Below are 21,394 nucleotides of genomic sequence, written 5' to 3'. Positions count from 1 at the left end.
GCTTTATTTTTGCCTTTGCTTGTTCATCCATCAACTGCACCCGCAGTGAAGCAGTAGTCATTGACGTGATCACACACACACACACTCCCAGGTACTCCATGAGCCATGGGTTGTAATGACAGGGTTGCGGGTGTGTACTGAGCATGCTCCGTAGTCATCCATCATCCTTAATGAGCGACTGAGGCCCTGCTGTTTCCTCCTCCTCCCATCCTCTCTTTTCCTTCTCCCTCTCTCCTGTCCTGCTTGTCATCCTCCCTTCCCTGCTCTCCTCTTCTTTACCCTCCCTCGTATTCTTTCGTTCCCTTCTGTCCTCTTCACCTCCTTCGACCTTGTCTTCCCTCCGTTTCCTCTCTAGCTTCCTTCCTCTGGGAGCACCTCTCCACTTCCCTTCTTTCCTCCTTCCTTCTCCCCCCCTCTCTCCCTCCTTCTCCCCCTCTCTCTCTCTCTCTCTCTCTCCCTCTTTCTCTCTCTCCCTCTCTCTCTCTGTCCCTCTCTCTCTTCTCACACACGCTGGCAGTTTTAGGTTTTGTTTACAGTCCATGTAGCGTGTGAATAGTTGTGTCTGTGAGAGTGTGTGTGTGTGTCTGTGAGAGTGTGTGTAAGAGTGTGTGTCCAGGCCACGGTGCTGTGCCTCAGCATATGTTGTGTAGGTGCATGGGGGCAGGAGAGAGCAGGAGCAACAACCAGCCTTCTGCCAACCTGGCTTCACTCCCACAGCGCCTCTGTGTGTGTGTGTGTGTGTGTGTGTGTGTGTGTGTGTGTGTGTGTGTGACGTGTTTAGTTATGCTTTGTGGCAACCAGAAGTCCCCTCAAGAATAGTTAAAGGGGAACTTGTGGGAACCTTTTCTTGGTCCTGTTTGTGAAAACATTTAGGGGGTTTCGGGTCATATTTAGGGTTACGATTGGAGTTAGGGAAATCCGGATTTTGAATGCAAATCAGTGAATGCGAATTAATCCCCACAAGATTTGCCAAGCAAACCTGTGTGTGTATGTGTGTGGGAATGCCAAACAGCAAGTTGTTGCTTGGCATTGTTGTTGTGTCCTGAGAAGAACACACTGCATGTTGGGAAAGCTGAGCTGGCACATCTGACACTGTGAATCACCCTCCATGGCAGGGTAAACACACACACACACACTGCACACACATACACACACACACACAGACACTCTGCATGATGTAAATCCCAGTATATGTATCTAGAAAGCTCAGGATAACAGGATAACTATTGCAGTAGTACTGTGGCTCATCTCTGAACGAGTGTGTGTGAGTGTGTGTGTGTGTGTGTGTCTACCCTGAGAGAGATGGGATGAGGGGTTTTTTTTGTACCCTGAACTGTCCACACCCTTTCACTGCAGTGTCTCTCTATCTCTGCATCACTGTCTCTCACTCTCTCTCTCTCTCTCTCTCTCTCTCTCTCTCTCTCTCTCTCTCTCTCTCTCTCTCTCTCTCAGTCTTTGTCTCTCCATCTCCCTTCCTCTCTACTGAATAATAGATGAGCAGAAGGTGCAGAGTGCTGTTCTCTTTAGATGACAGTCCTTCTAACCAAGTCCACCTGGGAGGGGACTCTGTCCAACACACACACACACACGCACGCACACGCACGCATGGTTGAGCTCTAGCAGTGAAAGATGCTGCTGTCTGCAGGTGTGTCGCTTTTATAGGGCTTTTAATGCAAAGAATCCTGGAACCTGGAATAATTCCCTTCTGCTTACTCTACCGCAGCTTTACATCAGCACAATGCATTCACACTTCACCACTCTCTCCCTCTATCTCTTCCTCTCTCCTCCTCTTCCTCTTTCTCCTCCTTTTCGTCTATGTTACTGTTTCTCTCCTCTGTTACTTCCCTCTCTATCTCCCCCCCCTCTCTCTCTCTCTCTCTCTCTCTCTCTCTCTCTCAATCTCTATCTCCCTCTCCCACCCAGAAACACACCCTAAGCAGTATTTGCTGTAAAGTTGTAGTGAGTCATAAAGAGAGGTGTGTGTGTGTGTGTGTGTGTGTGAAAGCGATGGGAGCAGCACGGAGCTGTCTGGATTAACAGGGATTAGAGAGAAATGCTGAGCCCAGCCCTAGTCTCTCCCTGTACATCAACCACCTCCTGAGTGTGTGTTTGTGTCCAAGTGTGTGTTTGTGCCTCCGTGTGTGTGTGTGTATGTGTGTGTGTTAGTATATGTGTGCCTGTGCTTCTGTCTGTGTGTCCAAGTGTGTGCCTATATGTGTGCCTGTGTGTGTGTGTGTGTGTACCTGTCTCAATATGTGTGTGTGTGTGTGTGCTGGGAGGGGTCCTGGCCGGTGTAGAAGATCGATGCAGGGTAGCTCGAGGTGGAGGAGGGATCAGCAAAGCTGCTATTTAAAACCTCATCCTCAGACCTGAGGGAAGTCTTAGTTAAAGCCCCGCTCACACTGATCTTAACACACTACTCAAAGATGGCCCATTGTGATTTATATGGGGTGTGTGTGTGTGTGTGTTTCTGAGAAAGGTCAGCCTTGAAGCAGCGTGCTCCTTTGAAGCTGTAATGAAATCCTGTGAGGGGTGTGTGTGTGTGTGTGTGAGTGAGAGAGCGTGTAGGGGTGACCTTCCTACTGGGCCTGTGTGTGTGTGTGTGTGTGTGTGTGTGTGACAGAGAGAGCATGTACTGTGTGTGTGTGAGAACATGTACTCTGCCCTCATGGCAGAAAGCTAACTCCCTGCTATACATCACTCTTCCTGACTGGGCAGTATATCACTATGTAATCTCACTGAGGTCCCCCTGCCCCCTCATCAGATCCTTACAGTACACACAGGCTGCATCTCTTATCTGAATTACAGCCGAGTCAGAGGACAAGGTGATTGGATGGCCTCACACAGGCCTGCCTTCCACCTTCACCCCCCCTGACCCCCCCTGACCCCCCGGCCTGCATGGCCCTGGCCCCCCCCCCCCACTAAGACAGGTTCTGGTGTTTTTATGACAAGGGAGGGGTTAGGCGACTGTTTTGTCATACAACACAAACTGCGCTAGTATTCTCTGATTGGTTAAAGGGGAGAGAAGAAATGGTAGTTTGCTTCCTTCCTTCCTCCTCTCTCTCTTTCTCTCTCTCACTCTGTCTCTCTCTCTCTTTCTCATTATCTCTCTTTACTTTCATGTTTCTGTCTTTATCTCCTGCTTTGATCGGTTATTATCTCTCTGTGGGTTTTTTTCTGTCTGACTGTAGAACTTCCAGGCGCTCCCTCGACAGCCAATCCAAATCACCAAGAAGCAGTATATCCAAGGTAAGACCTCACAGGAGTGTGTGTGTGTGTGTGTCAGGCATACCAGGATAATAAAGCAAACTTTATGATGCTAATAAACATTGTGACAGTGTAGACGGGTTCTCGGGAAACAAGAACCCTTTTTGCTCCCCAGCCCAGCCACTAACCCCAGCCACTAACCCCAGCCACTAACCCCAGCCACTAACCCCAGCCCCGGCCCAGCCACTAACCCCAGCCCCGGCCCAGCCCCCGGCCCAGCCACTAACCCCAGCCCCTGCTAGGGGGAGCAATGCCTCCTTCTTCTTACCCTGCTACCCCTCCCTCCCTCTCCCTCCCTCCCTCCCTCCGTCTCGCTATGCTAACAGAGTGATTCATACTTGCTAGCATCAGCACCTCCCTACCCCTGCCTCATCTCCCCAGAGCTCCATCCCTCTCTTCCTCTCTCCTTCCCTCCCTCCATCCCTCATCCCGGAGAAGGTGAAGTGGGTGTCCTAATCACTGTTCATTAGCGAGACGCAGTGTTGCTGTGATATTTCACTCATGTTGACGCTGGGGGGTGGGGGGGGGGATTAGAGGCTGCGGCGGACATCTTTCTTTTTTGCGGGTGGGGGGGGGGGAGCTCTGCTCCTCCCTGTTGTCTGGAGAATGATGGGTGATGGATCGTGATGGGACAACAATCACTTCAGAGTAGACCCTCTCTCTTAAGTTAGATAGATGGGACCTTCTACCCACGTCTTTCCTTTTCATATCTCTCACTCTCTCTCCCTCTTTCTCTCCCTCTCTCTTCCTCTCTCTCTCCCTCTCTCTCTCTCTTCCTCTCTCTCTCGCTCCCTCTCTCTATCCCTCTCTCCCTTTCTCTCTCCCTCTCTCTATTCCTCTCTCTCTCTAAATTATTTATTGATTAAATGAATGTGTATGTAATTGTGGGATATAACTGTATTGTGTATTGATCGCTGTTCAATTAACTGGGATGAGCTGCTGCATTGAATCTAAGGCAAATTTCCCTTTGGGGGAAATAAATGTTTATCTTCTCTGTCTCTTTGTTTCTCTCTCTATCTCTCTCTCTATCTCTCATTGCATCTTAAATAGGTGACCCAACTAAAGCACTGTAAAAAATATTATGCCAGCAAAAAAAAAAGAGACATTTCCATAATACCACTGCACTCCATGTAAGGAGAGGCATGCTCACCATTCTATTTTGAGGAAACACCAATCAGGATTCCCCATGGGAGGAACCAAAGGACTCTTTGTAATGTGTGTGTCATGGAAGTCTATGTGAAGACAGTGTGTGGGCGGAGCCTGGCGGAGTGTGGGTGTGGCTTGTGGGCGGAGAGTGGGCGGAGCCTGGCGGAGTCTGGTGTTGTGTGGGCGGAGCCTGGCGGTGTGTGGGCGGAGCCTGGTGGAGTGTCGTGGCATCCCTCAAGCCTCTCCTCTCGGTTCTTTCAGGGAAGGAGGCCGAGGTCGTGGCAGTCCATCCACGAGCCATGTTCATCCCTCAGAACGGCTGGACCTTCCTGGCCGCCGGTACGACCCTGTGTGTGTGTGTGTGTGTGTGTCTGTTTGTGTGTGTGTGTCTGTATGTGTGTGTGTGTGTGTGGATCTACTATATCATATAGAGTATACTGTATTATGTCTACATTCAGAGACATCTGGTATCCTGAGGTCATCATGATAGTCATCCAACGAACACCAGCACTTCCTGTTGTGTGTGTGTGTGCATGTGTGTGTCAGAATGGGGTGTGTCTGCTGTCCCTGTCAGTGTGTCAGGGGGTTACATAAGCAGTGAGATGACAAGGGGTCAGAACAGGGACACTCAAAATGACAGGCAAAAACACCCACTCGTTCTCTATTTTTAAAACGAACACACAACAACTCTCTCTCTCTCTCTCTCTCTCTCTCTCTCTCTCACACACACACACACACACACTGGTGGGGCCAGAGAGAACAGCCCCTGCCAGCATGTCCTGAACACAGCTCCTCTCAGACACCCTCTGGCATGTCCTTCCCTAACCCTGACAGGAACTAGTGCTGCTGTAGATGGAGGGAGGGATGGAGAGATGGAGGGACGGAGGGCAAAATAGAACACAGTGGTAAAGTTATTTTGTCAGTATTTGTGTGTGTCAATTTGTACGTGTGGATGGCTACACATCTGTGTGTGTGCAGGCCTGTGTGTGTGTGTGTGTGTGTGTGTGTCTAAACTGGATGTATCAACGCCCCAGTCTATGCAGTAGCCCTGTCATGTTGTGTTGTGGGAGAACTGAGGTGTGTGTGTGTTAAACTGGGACACAGGCAGAAACAGCCCCATCACACTCTGAACACCGTCACTCACTGTTACCTAACACACACCCAGCACAGAACACACACACCGAAGCAGACAACACACACACACACACAGAGTTGAAAGTGCACGCAGTCAACACCTGGAGGTGAACAAGCACTCGTGGTACAACACACACACTTAAAGTAGAGCAGACACACAGATACTTAGAGCTTGAGTGTTTCCCTGATCACTTAGGCCAGGACAAGCTCCTGGTCTCTTAGTTGTAGTTCGGAAGCAGGGCCAATCAACCCCTCTCAACCTACAGTATGCATACTATGGAATTCAATTGACTACAATTCCCATGAGACAGTTCTTCTCTATATCTGCTTGTCTTCTCACGACTGGTCGGCAGGCACTTTCTGGATGCATCCCCACCATGATATCCCACGTATTAGTTAGCTATATGTGCTATGCTATGCTAAACAATGTTATGCTAACCTATGATGTGATCCACTGTGCTATGCTAATACATGCTATGCTATTGCCTTTACAGCACAAACCATAACAGTTTCCAACTGGATGGTAAAGTGCGTGCCTGTGTGTTTTTCAAAGCGTCAAACGACTCTCGCGTTGTCTTGGTAACAACAGTCACAGCCTCATCAGATGAAGGAAGTGTAGAAAGGGAGGATGGGAGGAGAAGGGTGTGACTTGAGGAAGGAAGGATGTTCATCCTCTGCAGTGTGAAACGTGAGGGGGGACTGACACCATGTGACCCCCAGTGTGTATTGACAGTAACAGGGTATATATAGACAGCAGGCCTATTCCTGTAAGGATCAATGAAACAGTAGTAGCGCTGTAGTGTTTTATCACAAGATGTCCTATACAGCAGGCCCTGCTGTTACACAGGCACACACTCACATGCATGTTAGGACCCTCTTGTATCAGGTCTCACGAGCTCACGAACACCTCTCTGAGCCTGTGAAACGATGTGTTCTGAGGACCAGAGATCCTCCCACAGGGAGACGTGATCTGAGTCATAAAACATTGATGGAGATATCTTTAGAAACGGTCTCCATCCCTGCACCAGGAGCAGTGGACAGTGGTATTAAAACCTAACCAGGCCTCCCCAATGACTTAACCAGGTCCACTGCCTACAGCCCATCCCCCAGCACAGAAATATACCATTTCTTACTAAGTCAATTTCAGGAGTTTTCAGTTGGGGAGGAGGAGAGGTGGGGTGAGGGTGTTGAATTTGTTAAGCTTCTTTTTTTTCTAGATTTCATTTTGATTTAGGAGTGCGGCCAAGCGGAGGATGGGATGGAGGGAAGGAAGGGTGAGGGAGAGAGAGAAGGAGAGATGGATGATGGGACTGCGGTGGAATAAGCCAGAGCAAATTGCCATGGCTACGGTCGGCCTGGTGGTCGGACATTTGGTTGGAATGAGTGTGTGAGGTGACAGAACTAGAGTGACAGGAAAACTGTAGACCTGTCATTCTGACAGCAGTGACTGCCACTGTCCCACAAGGACTGTTTTGGTCTTTCAAGAGTCTGTGTGTGTGTCTCTATGTCTGTGTATCTGAGAGTGTGTGTGTGTTTCACTATGTGTTTCACTATGTGTGTGTGTGAGCATGTAGAAGAAGAAGTATGAAATACGATTTCATAAACTCGAGGCACAGCCTCAGGACAGATCCCTAGATCACAGTGTCACAGTGTCACAGCTGTGCCCTTTGTTGTGGAGGGACACACTGCAGGACCTCCATTGATATTCCCATCAGAACTCGTTAGGGGCCAGACTCTGAAATCAATGATCTACAATCCACCGATGGTGTCACACCATATCACACTCTCCTCCTTTCATCTCTCTCATCTTCTGGAGCATCCTCTGTTAACAAACACACATACAAACACTCACACGCTATTTTAGATACAAGGAGGAGAACTTGCTAAAAATGATCACAGTATTGATATTATGATGCGGATGATGGTGGTAATGAGGCTTCTGTATGTTTGTGTGTGTGCACATGTGTGTGTGCACACGTGTGTCAGATTTCTGCCAGGTGGAGTTGCGTCTGCTGGCCCACCTCTCCTCTGACCCAGAGCTGCTGAGGATCTTCAGCGACGCCCAGGCCGACGTGTTCTCCATGCTGGCCTCGCAATGGTGGGAGAACACACACACACACACTGCATGCACACACACACACTCACAAACAGACCAACACACAGACTCACAAATAAACACACAAACAGACAAACAAACAAAAAGTCACACACAAAAAAAACCCTCTTCCTGTCGGGGTCTGCTCCAAACAGTGCAGACTGGCCCCACACTATTAAAGCCTCAGGCTCACATCAAAACACTCGCAGTGCTGTTGTCAGGACGACGGCCTGTCTCGCCAGCTCTCAGGACCCCCCCTTCCAGCCCTGCTGTCACCACCGTTATCATCAGCATCATCACCATCAGCAGCATCACCATCTTTACCACCATCAGCATCACCATCATTAGCATCATCACCATCAGCATCACCATCAGCATCACCATCATTGCCATCATCAGCATTACCATCATTACCATCATCAGCATCACCATCATTACCATCACCACCGTTATCATCAGCATCATCACCATCAGCAGCATCACCATCTTTACCACCATCAGCATCACCATCATTAGCATTATCACCATCAGCATCACCATCATTACCATCATCACCATCAGCATTACCATCATCAGCATCAGCATTACCATCATCAGCATCACTATCATTACCATTAGCGGCATCACCATCATTACCACCATCACCATCATTACCATCAGCACCATCATCATCAGCATCAGCATCACCATCATTACCATCAGCACCATCAACATTATCATCATTTTCACCTTCATCGTTACCATCAACAGCTTCAGCATCAGCACCGTTATCCTCACGATTTCCATCTTCATTGATGTTGAACACCGCTCCCTGTCTAAATTCTTCTTCCCCTCCCTCCATCCTCACTTCCATACTTCCTCCCTCCTTTCCATCCTTCCTTCTGTACTTCCTTCCTCCCTCCCTCCTCACTTCCTCCCTGCTTCCTCCCTCACCTGAGTTCAGCTCATGGTAAATACTCTTACCAGCAGGGGGCACTCAATCCTCTCTGGGACTCCAGCCCCCCTCACAAGCATAAGCATTTGACTATTTTACACCGTGTGAGTAAAACACAAACTCTTTGGGTTGTGACGTTTTGTGTGTGTCTTATGCTGGCTTAACATTGATCTGATCTGTCAGTTCTCTTGTCAGCCTTTTGATGAATGTCACTTTGCAGAAGTGTCACCCTGACGTTTGACTACGAGTTCTAGTTATCACAGACATGACTTCCCTTCATCTCCGTCTGTCCCTCCCTCTCTCTCTCCCCTCCAGGAAAGGAGTCGGGGAGAAGAACGTGAGCTCAGAGGAGAGAGAACAGGCCAAGAGGATTGTGTACTCTGTTGTGTATGGAGCAGGTGAGAATCACAGGCGCACACACACACACACACACTGTAATAGTGTAATAGTGGCAGTATCAGAGAAGAGCTGAGATGAAAGAAATGGAGGAGGAATTGGAGGGAGATGAGGAGGAGGAGAGCAGGGACAGGAGGAGAGAGATAAGGAGGAGGAGAGCAGGGAAAGGAGGAGAGAGATAAGGAGGAGGATAGTAGGGACAGGAGGAGGAGAGCAGGGAAAGGAGGAGAGACACAGAAGGAGAGATATGAGGAGGAGGAGAGTAGGGACAGGAGGAGAGATATGAGGAGGAGAATAGAGAAGATGAAATGTGCCCCAGTGGCCCCCAGAGTAGTTAACAGCCGTGCTTCTGTTGTGACCCAGTTAGTTAGCACACACACACACACACACAGACACATACAGACAAACACACACACACACATACACACACACAGACACACAGACAAACACACACAGACAAACACACACACATACAGTTCATCTGACTCTCACTGCCGTAACCCATGCAACGCCTTTCAAAAATTCTGTTCCCATGACCACAACCACGAATGTGGTGGGAATCTCCAGTGTGTGTGTGTGTGTGTGTGTGTGTGTAACTAGGTCAGAGTTGACTGTCAGGAGTTTGGCCGCAACAGCAGGTTGACTCTGCCTTGTTATCAGGACTGTCTGTAAGAGACTGAGTCTGGATAATCCCTGTTTGTGTGTGAGGCCAATTTTCCCACTATAAATTCCGGCTGCATGCTGTATTGTCAGGGTTATCAGTAGGTGACTGAACATACTGGCTGACACATTTTTGGCCCCTGCATGTCAGGACACGGACACACACACAGACATCCATCCACACACACACAGGTGTACAGTACACACACACACTTACACACACATCACTTTTACATATGTTCATGGACTTGACAAAGAGAATTGGTGACAACAGTATTAAGTGGTTTCTTAAAGATGGGTCAGTCGAGAAAACAAGACGCTTTCTTTTCTCTTGTGTGTGTGTGTGTGTGTGTTTGTGTGTAGCAGTCGACTCAGTAACCTCTTCGGTAACTGCTTCCGCGTGTTACACAGTCTCACACACAGTCTAGAAGGACTGGTTTTACACACCGTGTGTACAGCTTGCGTTTGTGTGTTTGCATGTGTGCCATATGATTAGGATAGGAGGGAGGGTGATGATTGCGAAAGTAAGGAAACATCAAGAAAGAGGGGTAGGGGAGGAAAGAGGGGAGGGGGGGGGGCAGAGAGGGGAGGGCTGGAAGAATGAGAGGTGTGATGGAGGAAAAGGAGAAGCGAAAGAAAGAGAAAGAGAGGGTTTTCGATCAGAATAGACAGGCAGCTCTTCCTTAGCGGTTTGTTGTCATAGCAACTGAATACTAAAAGGAAGCTTTCTCCGGGAGACAATAATGGAGAGGGGGGGAGGGGTGGCGTAGGCCGTGAACACGCACACACACACACCAATGGGTCGTAAGATAAGCAGGCCAAGTGTTGCATGTTGAGCTCTTCCAGGAAGGAGAAAATATGTAGGGGAAGCTAGTGGGGCCTCTGGTTGAGAGAGGTGGAGCGCAGGGGTGGCGGAAAGAAAGAGGCGGATAGAGAGAATACGAAGGAGGGAGAGAGGGTGACGAGAAAGATGAGAGTGGAGGTGGAAAGGAGAGAGAAAGGTGGGGGGGAGGGGGAGGGAGGAAGAGCTCTCGTAAAGATGAAAGGAGGGGGAGGGAGGGAGGGAGGGAGGGAGGGAGGGAGGGAGGGAGGGAGGGAGGGAGGGAGGGAGGGAGGGAGGGAGGGAGGGAGGGAGGGAGGGAGGGAGGGAGGGAGGGAGGGAGGGAAAGGAAAGGAAAGGAAAGGAAAGGAAAGGGAAGGAAGGAAGGAAGGAAGGAAGGAAGGAGGAAAGAGAGAGAGAGTGGTGGAGAGGAAGTAGAGGTGAGAGAGCAGTCGTAATGAGGCCAGAAGGTTAGCCTGGAATGACCTCATTCAACTGGAATGTGGAGCTTAACACACACTCTTCACACACACACACACACATACTCACAAAACAAATTCTCTGTCACCCTCCTCTGAGCCAGCTTTTGTCTGTTGGTTGCCTTCACGCACTCTCTATAACAAACGCACTCACACACACACATTCTCAAGCCCTATCACTACAAGGGCCTTTCCCCGGGTCCGTGTTATCTTGTCAGTTCTGTGAGTCGTCAGTGTGTCTGTGACCTCCGCCATGTCCTCACCCACACACACACACACTCTGGCTTAGCCATCTTTGTGGTCCCATGGGTGTGAAATGCATTGATGTGACTCACATCTGTGTGTGTGTGTGTGTGTGTGTGTGTGTGTAGGGCACGGGGGGCGCTGCAGGCCCCAGACTGGCACAGATTGGGGGCTTAGTGCCTGTCTCTGCTGGGCCTACTACTTTCCCTGACACCCCCCCCCCCCCCCTCCTCCTCCCCCTCCTGGCACACACCCTGTCTGGCAGAACATTACTCATCGCCAGCCGTGCAAACACACACAAACACACCCCTGGGAACACACACCAGACACCCCGCTGTGACCCTTTCCATAACCTGTCCTGTCCTCATCCCTCCTCTCCTCTGCCCTCCCCTCCTCTCTTCTCCTCTACGATCCTCCTCTGTGGATCCATAACGGCTGTATGCACAGTGTGTACCCCCATAACCATAGCCCCCCCAGGGTCTAACCGTACCCTCTTGATCCTCCAGGGTCTAACCCTACCCTCTTGACCCCTCTCAGGGTCTAACCCTACCCTCTTGACCCTCCAGGGTCTAACCCTACCCTCTTGACCCCCCTCAGGGTCTAACCCTACCCTCTTGACCCTCCAGGGTCTAACCCTACCTTCTTGACCCCTCTCAGGGTCTAACCCTACCCTCTTGACCCTCCAGGGTCTAACCCTACCCTCTTGACCCCCCTCAGGGTCTAACCCTACCCTCTTGATCCTCCAGGGTCTAACCCTACCCTCTTGATCCTCCAGGGTCTAACCCTACCCTCTTGATCCTCCAGGGTCTAACCCTACCCTCTTGACCCCTCTCAGGGTCTAACCCTACCCTCTTGACCCTCCAGGGTCTAACCCTACCCTCTTGACCCCTCTCAGGGTCTAACCCTACCCTCTTGATCCTCCAGGGTCTAACCCTACCCTCTTGATCCTCCAGGGTCTAACCCTACCCTCTTGATCCTCCAGGGTCTAACCCTACCCTCTTGATCCTCCAGGGTCTAACCCTACCCTCTTGATCCTCCAGGGTCTAACCCTACCCTCTTGACCCCTCTCAGGGTCTAACCCTACCCTCTTGACCCTCCAGGGTCTAACCCTACCCTCTTGATCCTCCAGGGTCTAACCCTACCCTCTTGACCTCTCCAGGGTCTAACCCTACCCTCTGGATCTTCCAGGGTCTAACCCTACCCTCTTGATCCTCCAGGGTCTAACCCTACCCTCTTGATCCTCCAGGGTCTAACCCTACCCTCTTGATCCTCCAGGGTCTAACCCTACCCTCTTGATCTTCCAGGGTCTAACCCTACCCTCTTGATCCTCCAGGGTCTAACCCTACCCTCTTGATCCTCCAGGGTCTAACCCTACCCTCTTGATCCTCCAGGGTCTAACCCTACCCTCTTGATCCTCCAGGGTCTAACCCTACCCTCTTGATCCTCCAGGGTCTAACCCTACCCTCTTGACCCCTCCAGGGCGTGAGCGTCTGTCAGGGATCCTGGGGGTGAGTGCAGAGCAGGCCAGCCTCTTCCAGGACAGCTTCCTGCAGACCTACAAAGAGGTGCAGGCCTTCATCCAGAGAACCATCCAGCAGTGCCACAAACAAGGTGTGTGGTCATGTGGGAGTGTGTGTGGTTATGTGTGTTTGGTTATGTGTGTGTTTGTGGGAGTGTGTGTGTGTGTGGTTATGTGTGTGTCTGGGTGGTTATGTGTGAGTGTGTCACTGACGTGTGTGTGTCTGGGCGTGTGTTTGTGACAGGATGAGATGAAGGCCAGAGAGAAGGCACTGTGGAAAGAGTGTTACTGTACACTGTGTGGGCGGGCGAGTGGGTGAGGAAGAAGATCCTCTTGCATTGGCAGGACAGAGATGAACCATTGGTCAATAGTTTAAGGGGGGGAGGGGGTGGGGGGGGGAGGTGGCTTCAAACAAGACACTCGATATATTTGGCACAGAAATGCTGATAGAGCACACCTGAGACTGGAGCCCCCCGGTCTGGAGCGTACTCACACACACACCGTTAACCCTCAATCAAGGAGGATAAATAAACCCCTGTCGATAGGTAATCAGACAAACCCTCCTCCCTGTCCTCCCCATCCCTCTCCTCCCCTCTTCTCCACTATCCCCCTCCTCTCCTCTCTCTTCTCCTCTGCTCTACCCTCCTCTCACTATAGAGCTGGGAGACTCACTCTCTTTGATATTAAAATCAGCCTGCAGTTCCATCTCGGGATAGGAGTGTGTGTGTGTGTGTGTGTGTGTGTGTGCGTGTGTAAGTATGTTTACTTCACAGTCTGATCTCCTGTGACATAACCTCCACTTCTGAAGACTAGTCACAAACAAGGGAGGAGAGATGGAAGAGGAGGAGGAGAGAAGACAAAGAGGAGGATGAGGAGGAGGAGGAAGAGAGCTTTATGATGTGTAACAACAACGGGGGACATATAGGCTTTGAGGAAACCAGGCCGAGTCAGAGAGAGGCTGCAGTGTTCGCTGGCAGACCCAGTTATCTCATCTTAGCATCTCATCAGTAAACACACACACACACTCAAGCTGTAACACACCTATAAACAGCTTCAAACATATTGGAAAAGATGTGCAAGGCTGTTTACAGGCAAACACTACCACTGGCACTCAGAGGTCAAACAACACTCACATATACACACACACATACACACTGGCATAATACCAACATCGTTGGAATACGTGTGTGGACAAACGCTGTGTAAAAAAAAAAAAATGCACACATAGTCAAACACACACATTCCTGTCACAGAGGTCACACGTGTGTGACACGCATGTGAGGACAGTGTGTGTGTGTGTGTGTGTGTGTTCAGTTTTAGGACAGAGGGTTAGTGTGTGTCCTCTGTCCCATAGCGGTCCTTTCCAGAGGGATTTGGCTGTAAAGCCTGGTCCATTGTCCAGCACTGGAATGTACAGGGCCTGTGTGTGGAGGGGTTGTGTGTGGAAAAGGGAGTGTGTGGAGTAGATAGTGTAGGTTGGGATTAGTGGTGGGAGAGGGGAGTAAGCGTGTGGGCGTGCCTGTGTGTGTGTGTGTGAGAGAGAGAGAGAGAGAGAGAGAGAGAATCGTAAACACCAGTTCTAACGGGTATATATCATGTTTTAATGTGTGGACGATGCGTGTGTTTCATCCCTCCCCATCGACCCTGTTGCCTAGGTTACGTGGTGTCCATCATGGGTCGGCGGCGGTCCCTCCCCCTCATCCACTCCTCCGACTGGGGGGTCCGCATGCAGGCCGAGAGACAGGCCGTCAACTTTGTAGTCCAAGGTAGTGTGTAGTTTGTGTGTTTGTGTGGGTGTGTGTGTCTCCTCACTGTTTACATTTGCACTCCAGGCTCAGCAGCAGACCTGTGTAAGATGGCCATGATCAGAATCTTCTCCCAGATCTCCTCCAGCTCTTCTCCCTCTGCCAGGTGAGTCTCATCCCTCCTTCCCTCCCTCCCCCCTCCCTCCCTAACTCCCCCCTCCCTCCCTCCCTCTAATCATATCTCAGGGTAATACAGCTGCTGCCTCTCCAGATGATTCACTTACAGCGTTTCTACTATCACACCAGCTCACAACACCGACTGTGGTTTCTCACTTATCTCTCCCCCTCTCTCTCCCCCTCTCTCTCTCCTCATCCCCCTCCCTCTCCCTCCAGACTGCTGGCTCAGATCCATGATGAGCTGCTGTATGAGGTGCAGGACTCCCAGGTTGAGAAGGTCGCAGGTCTGCAGATCACACACACACACCTGCACACACACACATCTACACACACACCTGCATCTACACACACACCTGCACACACACACACATCTACACACACACCTGCACACACACACACATCTACACACACACCTGCACACACACACACACACATCTACACACACACCTGCACACACACACACCTGCACACACACACACCTGCACACACACACACCTGCACACACACACACCTGCACACACACCTGCATGTCCATCCATCAGGCCACAGTCCGTCCATGTCCCAACACATCTGTGTGTGTGTGTGTGTGTGTGTGTGTGTGTGTGTGTGTGTGTGCGTGCGTGTGTGTCCAGCTCTGGTGAAGACCACCATGGAGTCACTGCAGCATGTAGAATGTCTTGGAGTTCATCTCAAAGTGAGTTGAGCAGCTTCTGCTTGTGTGGCGTGTGTGTGTGCGGTATGTTACGGTATATTCAATTGAGCGATGAAGAATCCTGTCTAAATGTGGGTCAGTCTGCAAGTGACACACACCCATCTCAGTGTGACGAGGTTCCTCTCTCTAGCCTGTGTGTGTTCCTCAGGTCCCCCTGAAGGTGCTGCTCTCCAGAGGGAAGTCCTGGGGGTCCATGTCTGAGCTGAACCTTCCCCCTACATCCCCCGCTCCCTCCCTCTAGAGCTCTCTCTTCACCTCCACGCACCACTCTCTTGAATCTCCCCCTCTCGTCCTACGAGTCTCAGCCTGTCTTTCTCTTTTTCCCCTCTTTCTCTCTCTCTCTCACCGTCTCTCCCTCTCTCTCTCACTGTCTCTCTCTCTCTCACCGTCTCTCTCTCTCTCACCGTCTCTCTCTCTCTCTCACCGTCTCTCTCTCTCTCTCTCTCTCTCTCTCTCTCTCACCGTCTATCTCTTCATCTCTAACCCGTCCTGTATCCCCATCTCTATGGAAACCAAGCAGCTGCAGCTCCTTCAAGCTCCCAATTCTAGCTTGCTTGCCGTCCGTATCCGGGGGCAACGGCAGGAGCGACAGACTGGATTGCGCCAGTTTCTCTTTTTTACTCCATGTTGTTGGAGACTTTAACCCTTTTTCTCCTCTCTTCCTCTCCCTCTCTTTTGAAGCCTGTGGTTCTCTTTCCGAGGTCAGGCCATGCTGTGAAGATGTGTTTGTATTCATAAGAAATGAAGAACATACTTTCTAACAGTTTTTAACAGTTTTTCAACAACAAAAAAAGCTATTAGAATTTCTCACGTTAATAACCTTCGTTGATTTTAAAGGGCTCATAACGATGTTTAACTTATTTCAAAATATTTCTGCAGTGGTTATTCAGTCCGTTTAGACCTGAGGCCACATTGGAGTGGATCAGTTCTGGTTCATGTGTTTCTCTAATAAACTCTCCTCCTCCTGCCTCCAGTTACTCTGATTTAAAACTGATGATCTCATCCTACTCAGCCATGAGCCTGACTGCTGGTCGGCCTGCTTGCCTGCCTGTCTATCTGCCTGTCTATCTGCTTTTCTGTCCGTCTGTCTACCTGTCTGCTTGGCTGCCTGCCAGTCTGTCTGTCTGTCTGTCTGCCAGTCTGTCTGTCTGTCTGTCTGTCTGCCTGTCTGCCTCTCAATCACATCTGTCTGCCTTTCATCTGTTCATTCGGCCCCAACACAACCTCCTTTGTCTCCTACATGCAACGCACACACACACACACAGGCTTACACACAAAAACTCACACTCGGTCTCCTACACACATGCACACACTCTTGGCGGGCTCTGCACTCATTGACCCAGTTTCATGGTCTCTGGCAGAGACGACAGGACCCGCTGCCCCTCTCAGAACCCCCCCTCTGCCCCCCTCAGAACCCCCCCCTCTGCCCCCCTCAGAACCCCCCCTCTGCCCCTCTCAGAACCCCCCCTCTGCCTCCCTCAGAACCCCCCCTCTGCCCCTCTCAGAACCCCCCCTCAGAACCCCCCCTCTGGCCCTCTCAGAACCCCCCCTCTGCCCCTCTCAGAACCCCCCCTCAGAACCCCCCCTCTGCCCCTTTCAGAACCCCCCCTCAGAACCCCCCCTCTGCCCCACTCAGAACCCCAATACTAAACCCCCTCGATGCCTGTGACGTCCCCCCAGGTCCGAACGGCCGTCGAGCGACAACACGGTCATTACCCCATTAACTGGCTCACAGGCCTCCGAATGATCCCCCCATACTAATCCAAAGAGCAAAGATATTTTGGCTGTGGACACCCCTGCGCTCTGCCAACTCACTCATTCATTCATTAAAATGTGTGTCCAGTGTTACACTCCAGTCCTCTGTCAGTAAGAACCTCTGTTCCACTGTGATGCTCCTGTCCGGTTACTGCGGTGTGACACCACGGGTCAGTCGGTGATGGTTGCTACGGTTATCGTCCATGCGACTGAGGGAGAGAAGCTAAGCGAGGGCGGAGACACAGGTCAGTATCCTATCCCTCATCCCTGATCGATAAGCTCAGCTATACGAGCCGTGGCAGGGCCCCATTATCCCCCCCTCCTCCCCTTCTCATTGTTGACCTGGTCACAGGAAACTCAAGCATCCATCCCCCCTCACACACACATGCACACGGCCCCCCTGCCTAAAGAGGAGGGGGGGGGGGTGCTGAGGGAGAAAAGCATGTGTGCAATTTGCGGAGAGGATGTTTGGGACTTGTGAGGGAGGAGGATGTATGACGCCAGCACTGATGAGGATGGGTGAGCTTGTCTCCAAGATCCCATTTGGGTGTAGACACAGTGATTGGGTAGACACAGTGTAGACACAGTGATTAGGTCGAATCTGCTGTGAATTATGAGAGGGGGGTGTAATCAGACAAGCCTGTCTGAATTGGATAGTAATACTAACGTGTACCTGCTTTTTTAATAAACTTCTTGGAAACCCACGGGGTCACTCACAAGAGTGCTGTTGTCAAGGGCAACTGTGAGGTACTTTTGGTTGGTAACCATCCCCATGGTGACGGCTAAACGAATTAGAGCGAGGGGGGCACTGTTCCTTTTGTGGGAACCTACATGAGGTCGGCACCAAATGCATCCGATGAAACTCCAATTTCCAGCATCCCTTCTTCTCTTTAGATTTCTGATCTCATTGGAATCAAACCACCAAAGAAACATATGAAAGCTGTATGCATCATTGTTTTAATTGATACAATATGTACATCCAGTTTTCATTCATAATGCATGAAATCTTATCTTTACATCTTTACAGTGTTCCCATTCTTCGGTTTAAAAAACAAAAGCAAAAAGGGACGATTGCATCCCTGGCGGTGTGCCGTTACAGCGGTTACCGTGGCGCCGCGGGAGGGAGCGAGCAGGGAGACGAAAAGCAGGGGCAGCGGCCGTGCCGAGAGGTCAAGACAGGTCAGCACACAGGGTCAAAACGGCCTCACCTTCAACCACGTTGCAGCCTTTTACTTTGCACCCCCCCTCAGCCCCTATGCACTATCCCTTCTCTTCAGACCTCCAGCCTGCCTCCCTTCAGACCTCCAGCCTCCTCTGCTCTAATCAGGGCTTCGCTGCATGCTAATTAGGACTGGAACAAACCCTTGTGCTGTTCGACCCGTCCTCTTGATTATTCCCATACCTGTGCTGTTCAGGGTCCCCTCTCTGGCCCTTGTCTTCCCCCCCCCTATACCCCTCTCCTTCAGTCCCCCACCCCCCACCCTCTCTCAGGGCAAGCAGGCTGACCTGGGCTGCCTCCCCTCCTCTCCTTCTCTCTCTCTCAGCGTGGCTGCATATCATCCCCCCCGCTGTGCTTTGTGTGGGCCGGTCTCCTAGCAACAGACAACCACGACAGGATTCCAAAGCGGAGACCAGTCGTAGCTAGATAAGTGGCTTGCTGACGTCGCCGTGGCAGCGTGGGGTTCTCTCCAGCGACCGAGCTAGCACGGACGCAGACCGGCTACGCACGACGCCAGCGATAACTAGCAAGCAAGCGATCTGTGACTTATAGGGGGGGGACAGTTAGACACAATCTGCAAGTCACAAGTATGATGAGTTTCAAGTCATCAGCTTCAAGTGACAAGTGAGTCAGAATGTAGTCAAAGTTGGCATCATGACTAGTTGGTAATGGCACCCCAACAGTTCCGCTTAAACAAGGCTAAAACGGCTGTGTTCTAGCAGAAAACAAGGACAGCTTTGAGTGACTCTGCATTTAAACGTACAGAAACCCCATCTGTCCGGGAGGAAGATGACACAGGCTCTCAAAGCGGTTTGAAGTCATTTTGTAAGATATGTATGAGGACCCCCAGTGTTAAAGCTACCTCTCTTTTTAAAGTTATAAAGTGTGATTTTGTTCATTTTGCAAATGTTTCAAAATATGCTATATTTAAATTCACTGTTTCTGTTACAAACAGATCTAAAAGACCCACAGATGCTATTTACAGTAAAATACACTTTACATTTACTCAATTGTAGATAAAAAGAAAAAGCTAATAAATAAATACAAAAACTTTAGAATTCCTTGCAAGAAATCAAGAAAGCTCAGTAAAGTGTTGAACCGGTCAGGTTTTGCATGAAGTTGGTGACCACTTTTATTATTTCAGTTGTAGTTTCTGTAACTGTTGACCACAAGCGAATCAGAAACAATGTTGTTGAGAGACTGACCAATACAGGGAACAGAGCGAAGATACCGCTGTTAGAGACCATGTCACCTTCCTCGCTCTGCTAGAACATATCCTTCTCAGCAAGACATCCTGTCACCCCTTCCCAAATGACAACTGTACAAACGCTCCAATCTGTAGAATTAATCTTCAAGTAAAAAAAAAAGAAGAAGAAAATAAAAAAAAAACATAATAATTTTGACACCTCTTATAAATAAAATACAAAAAGAATCATTGTACAATCTCACTTCTTCAGGCCTCTACATTTTCAGTGGGGATGTCGCCATGCCGACACTGTGACAGCATCACAGCAACCACCACCAGTAGTATAATAAGTAGTACAATAAGTAGTACCTTATTAATGGGATATAACATCAATGCAGCATTTTTTGCGTTAAAATCCTTAAGATTGTATCTCGTTGTTTGTTTTTGTTGTATTTATTGCTTGATTAAGATGGCACACGTGGGGATTTCCAAATGACACGGATGAATAGAATAGAATAGTGTTGAACACAGCAGCCAGGGAAAAACAATTAATTGCAGCAAAATGTTCACCTTTGGCAAGTTTCAACCTTATAGCCGTAAAACATCATCAGTAATACATTGTTTATATGACACTGTATATATTCTTAAGATATATACGGTATATGAGCAAAAAGCTGTCGAATATTCAAAAGGAAATAATAATCATTAAAAAATCCATAACTGTCATAGCAAAAACAAGACACAATTGTGCTACAAGTGCTTTTGTCTTCTTGGCACCTGTGGCCTCCGGCATGGGTCTTGTCCATCTCCACGCCTGAAAGAGGGGTGCTTACTGTGTCTTCACCAAGGAGATAGAGAGGTAGAGAGAGAAAGAAAGAGAGAGAGGGAGTCTGTAGTGTGAAGTTCTGTAGTAGATTCCCCCCCTCAGGTAAACTTCCACAGTGGCGCATTCCTCCCTCAGCCCTCACCCCTCACTCTTCACCCCTCCTTGCACTGGTGGAACATTCCAACGGCAGCTATCTTCTTTGAGAGTTCCGAAATCCCGTCAGAAGAATGGATGAAATCAGAAGCAAAAATGTACTGAAGTAGCTGCAACTGTGATGTCAGCAGATAGCTATATACACCATCGCTCCAAATACTTAATATGAGGGTTAGTCAAAGAAGGTTAGTAATTGTAATCTCTTCTTTCCTTTTTGAGAAAACAAAAAACAAAGATCTTACACGTTTTTGATCACTTTACATTCGTCGACTTTCTCCCCCAAGGCTTTTAAAACCAAACAATCCCAGAGAAACCCTTCTACCAGATGTAATTGTGCGGATTTTAAACTGATTCTTCTGCAAAGGCAGGGTTACCAACTTTGACAAACCGTCTGGCGTGAGATTTTTCTTGCACACACATTCACATCCAGGTTTCTATTGACTTGAGCGTCAGACTGATAGCCTGACAACGCCAGGCCAATTCGCAAATGCGAATGAGTCTGGAACCTCTCTGATCACTTCACCAGATTTTTGTTGGAGGGAAATCTGTTTGAATGAGGGAGTGGCCAGTCCCATCTGCCTGAGGAAACACAACATGAGCTGGCAGGTAAGTTTGGTTCCCAGGCTATCAGACAAGACGCCAATATTCAGGAAAATCTCACGGACGTGTGTTTGAGTTGGTAACACTGAGTGTTAGGTTCACCTGAAATATCTAGACTGATCATTGACATTGGGAATCATTTCCGGAATTTTCCAAGTATATAGGACTTAGATAAAGTACGAAACCATGTTTTAAGACTTTCAGCTAAAGAGATGAGATTGGCTCCATAACTGTATACTAAGGCCCTGATGTCCTGTTTGATGAGACAGAGAACCCTAGTTTGGAGGTTTGAATGAGGCCTTCAGTTCTTAAGCAGCATTCTAGTACC

The 21,394-nt window shown here is 49.6% G+C and overlaps 1 protein-coding gene and 1 long non-coding RNA gene across 2 annotated transcripts in view; both read left to right on the top strand.

Annotated features, from left to right (window-relative positions):
• poln (polymerase (DNA directed) nu) overlaps window positions 1–16,294 on the top strand; it is a 36,877-nt gene extending 20,583 nt beyond the window's left edge. Inside the window, exons 17-26 of the mRNA XM_084692111.1 lie at window positions 3,192–3,249; window positions 4,675–4,752; window positions 7,534–7,645; window positions 8,892–8,974; window positions 12,654–12,785; window positions 14,349–14,459; window positions 14,526–14,604; window positions 14,832–14,899; window positions 15,248–15,309; window positions 15,476–16,294. Of these exons, the coding sequence (XP_084548237.1) occupies window positions 3,192–3,249; window positions 4,675–4,752; window positions 7,534–7,645; window positions 8,892–8,974; window positions 12,654–12,785; window positions 14,349–14,459; window positions 14,526–14,604; window positions 14,832–14,899; window positions 15,248–15,309; window positions 15,476–15,568 (876 nt within the window). The 3' untranslated portion in view covers window positions 15,569–16,294. The remainder of the gene's footprint in view (window positions 1–3,191; window positions 3,250–4,674; window positions 4,753–7,533; window positions 7,646–8,891; window positions 8,975–12,653; window positions 12,786–14,348; window positions 14,460–14,525; window positions 14,605–14,831; window positions 14,900–15,247; window positions 15,310–15,475) is intronic.
• Window positions 16,295–16,963: 669 nt separating this feature from the next.
• Window positions 16,964–18,785, top strand: LOC146221969 (uncharacterized). Its single transcript, XR_014746675.1, has 3 exons — window positions 16,964–17,327; window positions 18,110–18,261; window positions 18,627–18,785. It is a non-coding gene; the product is annotated as an uncharacterized LOC146221969 (long non-coding RNA).
• Window positions 18,786–21,394: the final 2,609 nt, after the last annotated feature.

Source organism: Hypomesus nipponensis, chromosome 25, assembly GCF_054491055.1.
Source record: "Hypomesus nipponensis isolate SF chromosome 25, ASM5449105v1, whole genome shotgun sequence".
In the NCBI taxonomy this organism is placed as follows: domain Eukaryota; kingdom Metazoa; phylum Chordata; class Actinopteri; order Osmeriformes; family Osmeridae; genus Hypomesus; species Hypomesus nipponensis.
The sequence above is the reverse complement of the archived record's forward strand: the minus strand, read 5'-3'. Positions and strand labels throughout refer to the sequence as shown.